The sequence below is a fragment of the Colius striatus genome, chromosome 9 (assembly GCF_028858725.1).
Source record: "Colius striatus isolate bColStr4 chromosome 9, bColStr4.1.hap1, whole genome shotgun sequence".
In the NCBI taxonomy this organism is placed as follows: domain Eukaryota; kingdom Metazoa; phylum Chordata; class Aves; order Coliiformes; family Coliidae; genus Colius; species Colius striatus.
Window position 1 is genome coordinate 5675217 of NC_084767.1, and position 9081 is coordinate 5684297.

Consider the following 9081-nt stretch of genomic DNA (forward strand, 5'->3'; position numbering starts at 1 on the left):
AACAGAGAACATAAAAGCTCAAGTACTGTCCATGTAATCTGATTATCTTTTTCCTGTTTCACATAACTGTGCTGTTTTTCTTATCCAATCTGATCAATCTTCCAAGGTCCATGTGGTGTTACTACACCAATGGTATTGTCTCCCAATAAGTTTTATGTAAACAGAAGATTTTATGGCCTGAGTTCATTTACCTTCTTCAGAGGGTTATATATGTCTTTCCAGAACACTGAGAACCTACTGCAAGTCAGTGGCCTTCTGGACAGGCTCTCCAGTCACCCACTCCAAAAGCATAGCTGAGGCTGAACACTGGTAATGTCTCAGTATGCACAGAGCCACAGGCAGACAGCAAGAATCTTTACTAAGGACCTGCTCAGCCAGTTGTGCTAAGCAGCTGTAAAGATTCTCACAGCCCATCAGTGGAGCAAAACGTAAAAATTACTGGGTGACTGTTTGAAAGTGAATTGTTGTTCAGAGCTCTTGTTTGCTTGGGAGGGCTTGTTTATTATAAGAATGTTTACATTAATGTGCCATCTCTGGGTTAATGCCTGGACTTAGGATTTCTTACTGGCTGCATTTCTTACTGGCTGCATCATCCATTCACTTTATCCTAGGCTCTGATAGGTCACATTTTCTCAGTGTCATGTATGAAATAGGCTTGATGATACTTTCCTCTAAAGGGCTTTTTCAAATTCGTGTATAACTGAAATTATTAGGGTTTTTGTCTCTATTAATGGCAGAGTTTACACTACTGTAGCTTAACTGGTATCTACTTAGCTTCACTATAGCAATAAGAACTGAGACTTCTATGCACATGCAACCACTTCATTGTTTTCCATGCCAATGCTGTTTTTCTTTATATAGATAGGGCCTAAGCATGCGGGGCCAGTTGATGAGGTTTCATTTTAGTTGTGTGTTCCTGCACAATTGGTCATTGAGTTCAGCAATTTTAGGCTTAAGATGAAGGAGTTTTACTTTAAAAACTGCCAAATATGGTTGTGGGACAGTCAGAATAATTTTACAGACACTTTTACATCAAAAGTGCAAAGGAAACACTGTTATGTTTCCCAGTTCCTTGCCTGAATCTTATGTAGTTGCAATTGATTGAGAAACTCCCAGCTTTGTACTTTTCTCCCATATTCCTGTGTTTTGAATGCTAATCACAGGATATGGGGAACATTCACAGAGTGAAGGTATATGACTCTCCTTTATTTCAGCTGTGGAGACATGCTTTTAGTTGCATGCAGACAGCAGATGGTATGGCTTTTGTGGCATCCTGAACTCCAGCACAATATAGTCAGCCACTGCACAGCATGCCACTGTTTAAAGCTGAGTAAATATGGAGAGAATGAATGGTTAGGGGTGGGAAGGCAGTAATTCCTAGGACATTTGTTGCATTTTTATTTTACAAATTGACCCCGATTTTGTTATGTTTCACTCTTGTTCACTTTCTGCATCTATTCTAGAGAACTTTTCCTGCCAGGAACAAACATCCCAAAAAATGCTTTAGAATAGAAAGTATGTAAAAAACCCCACCCAGAAATAATATAAACTCCCAACTAATAAACAGGAGCTAAGCTCTTTTCCAGGTAAAATCTCTTACAAAAGTGACTTTTAACATATAATTCTCTTCCATCAATCAGAGCTCTACTTTTCCAAAATAAGTCTTTTTTTTGTACTTTGTTGCAAACACTTGCTAAACAATACAAAACACTATTTGTCTCTTGATGTTAAATAAAATATGGGAACACGGTGTTATGGACTCATCTAATGTACTTTACATCTAAGTAGAGTCAAATATTTCTTAATTCTTTTTTCTGTGTGGACATATGTCTAAGGTGAGACATATGCAGGTGCAGTAATTTATCCAGAATCTTGTAGTTAACTATATTCTACCAGAATTACTCAGGGTTCTGTGCAGCTTGTTTCATATTTTAACTAATAGAAGTATGCTTCCAAATAGAGCCAGAGCCAAGCTGTGATCTCAGGACATCACTTTGAAGCTATTTTCTGTTTCATTATAAAATATTTTATCATTATTCTATCCTGAATGCAAAAAAAAAATCAATGGAATCTTGAAAGTAAAAATGTATCACTTTTTAAGTATGCTCTAAAATGAAACCCAAGCTTCTGTCCTTGATTTCTGCTGATCTCCAGATTATTGTCAAGGATGTATAATTTAATTACAATCTTGATATTCATACAGGTCAATGGCATCTATGTTAGTGACTCAGATCATAAAACTGTATTTCCAAGGGGTGTGGGTATAGGTGGGCTGAACAGCTCAGGCTGGCTTATAAAAATGAGGGCCTCGAGCCATCTGCACTTATCCATTCTTCTTTGTTCCAGCTGCTATTCTGCTCCACCAGCCACATCACCAGGGCAACATGGCATTCACAGGCAAATACGAATTTGAGGGTGATGAGAACTATGACGAGTTTGTGAAGAAGATTGGTAAGTATATCTTGGGGTGTAAGTCTTAAAGGTTATAAATCAGTAAAGAATACTTTTGTTTGTTTATTGAAATGTGCTGAGAGCAACAGGGGCTAAGGCTGGTAGGAGTGTTCTGTCCTTCAGCAAGGAGATTCAGCTTTCATTCTTGTGAGAACCACTGTCACCTGCAAGAAATAGTTCTTTTCCACAGAAGTAGTATTCCTTTTCAGTGGCAGCAGAATTAAGGGTTAAAATGTTTGGAGTATGATGACTATGAAGGTCACTTTTTCTGTCCTTAGTGTTCATTGGTGGGAGTATGAATTTAGTATGAAAATGCTTGTCAAAATCTTACACAAGAACAGGTTTCTGTGAACGCTTTCAGAAGCCCGTGCACACGTGTTTCAGAGATTACCCCACAAGATGCCTTAGAGACACTATGATCTGTGAGCAGAAGTTCAGTGCTTGCCTTCCCTTATTTAAAAAGCAATACCAAATAGTCAGTAGTTAAGTGCAACTATATAGCAAAGGCACAGGTTCAAACATATTAAATTCCATGTATCTGCATGTGTAGATTAAGTAGAAGGGAATATTTATGCATTTTTTTATCTATATGTTTATTCTGTGCTTCATTTCTCAGGGAAAAGAATGCAAAACCAAAACTTACTATTTAGCAAGTATGTTGATGTATCTCTGTCTTGCCATATATCAGTAATTTAAACTGGGAGCTTTGATACCACTGTAAAAAAACAAGAAAAAATGCCCAACAAATCAGATGCTCAGATATCAATGTCTGAGAACAACCACAGCATTATCCTGTTTCAATTCAAATACAGCTGGTAGACTATTAGATTTTATAAACTGTATGTTTCTGTTGATTAAGGTCTCCCCAGTGACAAGGTTGAAATGGGAAGGAATTGCAAAATAGTCACTGAGGTGGTGCAGAATGGAAATGACTTCACCTGGACACAGCATCTCCCAGGAGGCCGCACCACCACCAACTCATTCACAATTGATAAGGAAGCAGACATGGAGACAATGGGTGGTAAAAAGTTCAAGGTAAATTAATTTAGCTCTTAAGTTCTACATTGTCCCAGCTGTTTTTTTTTAAATTTGGGGTTAAAAATCCAACCTGTCTCAGCTATATTAAGTTGCTTTTTTCATCCATCATAGCTAAGAAACATATTTTTTGCCCCATTTTTGATGCCCTTAGGAAAATAACTGATCTTAAAGAGAGCTAGAGCTTCAGAACAGTACATACTAATAAAGAATGAGGGCAATATGTCAAGTATCTACTGGTGCTGCAGCTCAAGCAAACGTAATACTCATTAGAACTCTAAAGAGCTGGTTGGCAGCTGTGTCATTGTCCAGCACTTCACAGCAACTGCAGCACACTCAAAGGACAGTGCTACGGTTTCCAGCTCTGCCCATTTCTGTCAGCACTCCTCACCTCTTGAAGTTACCTGCGCCTAAATATTAAACAAGAGACTGTAAAGTGAAGGGAAGAAAATTTGTCTGTATCCTCCTTCCTGTTGGAAGTACAGAGCAACTTGCAGTTTCTAGTGAGATGGAAGATTGCAGAAAATGTATGTACTTCTGTCATTGACAAAATCTGGATACAAAAGGTGCTGTAAAATGGTTGCTTTAGTTACTAATTTCCCATCTATTTAAAGGGATAAGACAGTTTCTCAATTCTGCATTTGTGAGGCACCCAGAACCCTACAAGAGCTGACTGGATAAATGCCTTTTACATATTGAAGGGACAGGAAAACCAACAACTGTACTGGGGAGATGTGACAAGCTGATAATAAAAACAGCATTGCCTGATTTCCAGGCAATACCTTTCAGTCATACCTTTCTGGTGATGAGGGGAAAAAACCCCCTTTCTTTGTCTTTGAGAAATCTTTGTGAAACCTAACAGAACAAGACACAAATCTACTTGGTCAATTTATTACAACCTTTAACATTTTTAAATACTACAAATTCCATTCTCTTCTTTTTGGTCCTGGGCACTTCATCTGTTCAGAGCCTATTAAGCAGCCAATGATAGAGTAAATGACTCTCACTGAAGAAACCACTGCTTTTCAGCATGGTATCACTAAACAATACATAAACTAATAAGATGTTTCCCCCCTATCTGGTAAAGGATGGCCATTCATCTCTTCATTTTGCAAATTACTTTTTTCTCTTCTAAATATGACTGTCTCCTCTGTCATTATTACTGAAACTACTAGTTTTGGCAGGCAGTTGAGCTGCTGTACTAGGTGTGATCTTCACAGTAGATCCTGGCATACTTCATATAGATCCCAGCTCTTACAGCAATTGGCACAATATTCCAGTATACTGGTGGGACTGCAGACTGTGCAGTCATGTTCAGCTGTACTTAAATGATGATCATTAATTGCAAGATGAATTCTAGTGCAGTTAGAGGTATGAAACTCAGGATCTAGCTTCACCTCACTTGTCCACAGTGGCTTTTGTACTGTTTGCAGGCAGGTTACTAGTGTCTGAGAATGCTACTTCAGAATTAACTTAAACCATTGTGCCTTTTACTTCACTGTCAAAACAAGAGAAACAATGAAACATTTAGGACTGAAAGAGAAGCACTCTATAGTCAGATCACTTATAGAGCTGTGAATGAATACTGTGCAGGTGTGTAACTTCCACATATTGTTAGGTGAACATTTTAAAGTTTAAATTATTAATATATGAGAACTAATGCATAAGGATTTGAGTCTTGCACATGTAATACACAACATCTGCTTTTTTAAAAACTTTAAGCATCAGGTATACAGATGCTTACAGTGTGTTTGATAATATAAATGCCAGTAACCCCAGGAAACATTAAACCTTTCTCTTTTACAGGCAACTGTTAAAATGGAAAATGGGAAACTAGTAGCTGATTTTCCCAACTATCACCATACTGCAGAGATTTCTGGAGGAAAGCTAGTAGAGGTGAGTTCTCAGGTATCTGTGTTTGTTTTTTATAAACTAACACAACCCTCAAAAGCAGCAGGCCTAAAATTTTGAGTTTAGAAAAACAATCTTTAAATTAAAGCAAAACTATTAAATAACTTTCTCCTTCAATCTAAATAACCTTCTACAATTTCGTGCAAGTTTAATTAAAAAAATTAAAAATTAAATTAACAAACTATTCATGATATATTTTGCATCACAGGCACAGACAGTTTTATAGCTGCAAGACTGGAATGTTCAGACTGAAATATTCCCAAGCTGCCATGTCTTTGACTGTATTCACTGTGCCTGTGCCTCAAGAATAGAAAATAATCTATATAAAAGTTTCCACCTCCTACTTAGAAGTTATTAACTTGGCTTCATTCTTAGAAAATGATCTAGCTGCAACTCCTCACAGAATTTCTGTAGAAAACTATTTCCTTAATATTACACCAAAGAAACACACCAATACAAAAGATATAAAATAGGCTGGATTTCAAGAATTATTCTATTTTATCAACAAAATGGCAAAATAGCTTTGGAAGATTACTAAAACTAATATTTAGAGTAAAACAGATGGGATCATCAAGCATCATGATTTCTTCTTCTCAAAAATTTCCCTGAACTGACTTATGTCTGTGCCAGTTACATATGTTTGCATGCATCTTCAACAGAGACTAACCAGAAGTAAGTTATTCTGTGAATCAACAAAGGACACTCACCTCCGCTGAAAGTAATAGCATCTGTCATTTATTGCTTTTGGAGAAAAATTCTCATGGTTGTTTTAAACCCAGATAATCTGGAGTTGATGAAGCCACATCTAACACAGGACACATTCAAGCTATCCCTAAATCCCTGTTTAGAAGCTGTGCTTTTTGTATAAGAATATTATTACACTGTGTATTTCCGACTTGACAAGGACTTTCAGCTTATTTTCTAGATCTGACCTCTACCAAAGGGCTTCAGTAAAGGACAGGTTCTATGAGCTACTCAGCAGATCTTTTCACTTGTGACACTGAACCTAATTGTGCTGTTGAACCAAATGTTTGGTTTGTTCTTTATTCCAGATTTCTACTAGTTCTGGTGTAGTCTACAAAAGAACCAGCAAAAGGATTGCTTAAGGCAGTAAAGCCAGTCTCTTCTAGTGCACTGAAAACCCACCACCTAGACAAATAAAAAAAAGAAGTACTGATTGACTCTCTCTCTCTTGTTTTTATTACGAGCATGAAGAATTCCTTTTCAGAGTACTGTTATCCTCAACATTCACACTTACCCTGTTCCTAAAGACCTGACAAATACTCAAAATCAGAATGTAAAAATCAGAAGTTGCAACAAAGTATTTAATAATGCTGTTCAGTCCAAGTATTTCAGGATGACACATACTTGGCATTTTCAAATGTTGTCTACTACCTAGTCAATTGAAGCTCTATTCAGCTTCTGCCTAGAGAATAAGACAACACTGTACCCAAAGTGTGCATCAAAATTCAAGATGATTGACGTCTCTGTGCTGATTGGAGGGCAGAAATTTAGGAGCTTGAAAACAAGAGAAAGTCAGTTTATAATTCATTTAAAGATATGCTTTCATACTGCTGTCATTGTTTCCTCATTCTCATCACTATCTCTTCTTGACCCAAATTCTTAGAAGTCATGGAAGGTTTTACAGGCAGGCTTATGCAGGAAAAGATGGATTCTTATTTTTGAGGAATTAAATACAACAGAGTTTGAATTCGCTGTTCCAAATCACTTCTGGCCAATACCTGGTCCACAAAGTTTTTCCTTTTCCCAGCTGTTTTGCCTTCTGGAACCACCTAGCTGCTCTCCCTCCTAAGCTAATCAGAACCTAGCAAGGCCATGTGTCTTGTGTAAATGACTGATAATTCTAATCATTTCAGTGACTTGCATTCAAAAAAGGCTTACTAGGCTTCACTCAGACTCTGTCAGTTTACCCAAAAGTGGCTGCACATGTCTTATGACCAGGTGTTACTTAATATATTACTCTGTTTGCAAGGTAAATAATAATGCTGAACTCTTAATTACAAACTCAAATCCAGTCTGAAACCTGTTCAATCTTGAGACATTCAACAGACAGATCTACTGATTTAATAGAATCTATATGAGATCATATCAAGAAGTAACACGGGATCTCTTCAAGGCTTACTCCTCATTTGAGTTCAAGTCAGCTAGTGCATTCCTCTACTAGTGTGATATCTTAGAACAGCTGGATTTAGCACATGCCCATCATATTCAACACTTGGCCAACTACACAGAATGACCTGTAGAGTTAGATAGCAGGGTTTTGTCTAAACCATTCACATCCACCTACTCTGAAGGAGATGATGCTGATACCTGATGATTCCCTGCTTTGAAAACAAAATTTCAGTTCCAGAACCAGCTACAGTTAGTGGCACATTCTGTTCTCATGTTCTGCATGTGGTCAAGCAACTCCCTGTTATACAGGTAACAATGCTTTGAAAGGAAGACTGGGAGCACATAAGGCATGCTTTCACATGAGAAAAAAAAAGCATTGCTGCATTTGCAACTGGAGAACATTCTTTAGGCTTGTCTTGAAATGGCAGAGAACAAAATAAACACCCTTTAAAAAAGAAAAAGCTTGCAACATTATCACTAAGAATCCATCAGTGGTTGATGCACATTTGATATTATCTATTCCCCATGAAAAACAGCACTAAGCCATACCTGTACACTTTACTGATGAGTTGACAATACTGATCAAAGAGCAATGTATTAAAATTGTTCACTACAGCATGGAAAACTTGCTCAACTGAAATGATTAAACAGTGGCTTTGACAACTTTACAAACACTAAGTTGTGGCTTTCTTACAAATGAGGAGGGGAGTAGTTTGCCTTTCTCCTTGCAAAAAAGCAGCAAACTGCAGCTCTATTTGTTTAAAATAAGTTCATTTAAGTGTTTGATGCCCGATCAACATTAGCAGACTGTTTTTTGCACCTGTATCCCTGCTGCAGCTCTTGTCAGGGCTCAATACAATTTTAATTGCTTTCTTATTTGTTTGGTTACATCTGCAACATCCTCCCATGTAAAGGAGTACTAACGCCATACTCCAATTTTGTATTCCTGACCCTGTTTCACTGCATTTGCTTTTGGAGCAGCCTTTCTTACTTCAAAGTCTGACAAGGAAGTATGAGTTAATCATCATCTAAAACTTCTGATCTAGAACTGTGCTGCAACTGACAGCAAACAGCACAAGCACAGGGTGGGATGTTTTGCATCCATTTGTTGAAATATTAACCCCTCCAGCTCTCTCCAAAAGTAACATGGCAAAAAGTCTTCAGAAAAGTGTCTTTAGGTTGTCTGAACTCTTCTGTTTGCTTTTCCTGAGAAGGTAGGTTTTCACAAAAGAAAAATAGTAGTCAGGTGAAAAAGTATTTACCTAGAAATTATATGAAATTGCCACCAACATATAAAACATTATAAAGAAAACTGTCAGTTGAAGCAGTATTAGGCCAACTCAAATTTTGATAAATCTGTTCTCTTTTAGACTTAATCTGACCCAATTCCACAAGCAGAACTAAGACATCAAGAGACAATTTCTGCTTAGAAGACAGAGTCACTAGAAGAAAGACTGGAAATACAACTGTGTTCTACTCAGCTTTTCAGTATCCTTAGGTAAGATGGCATTGCCCTTGTGAGCTGGAACAATCTGTTTGCATGTTATGTCC

The 9081-nt window shown here is 37.4% G+C and overlaps 1 protein-coding gene across 2 annotated transcripts in view; it reads left to right on the plus strand.

Moving 5' to 3' along the window:
• The window catches only part of FABP6 (fatty acid binding protein 6), a 37420-nt gene that overhangs the window by 25710 nt on the left and 2629 nt on the right, over window positions 1-9081 (plus strand). The window contains exons 2-5 of one of the 2 annotated variants that reach the window (XR_009819312.1): window positions 2347-2451; window positions 3311-3486; window positions 5293-5382; window positions 8901-9028. Coding sequence is in view for 1 of the 2 variants with exons in the window: in XM_010205097.2 (XP_010203399.1) it covers window positions 2385-2451; window positions 3311-3486; window positions 5293-5382; window positions 6450-6503 (387 nt within the window). In the remaining variant the exon portion in view is untranslated. Of the gene's footprint in view, window positions 1-2346; window positions 2452-3310; window positions 3487-5292; window positions 5383-6449; window positions 6516-8900; window positions 9029-9081 lie in introns of those variants that run through there. The other variant, XM_010205097.2, reaches the window with a different exon arrangement.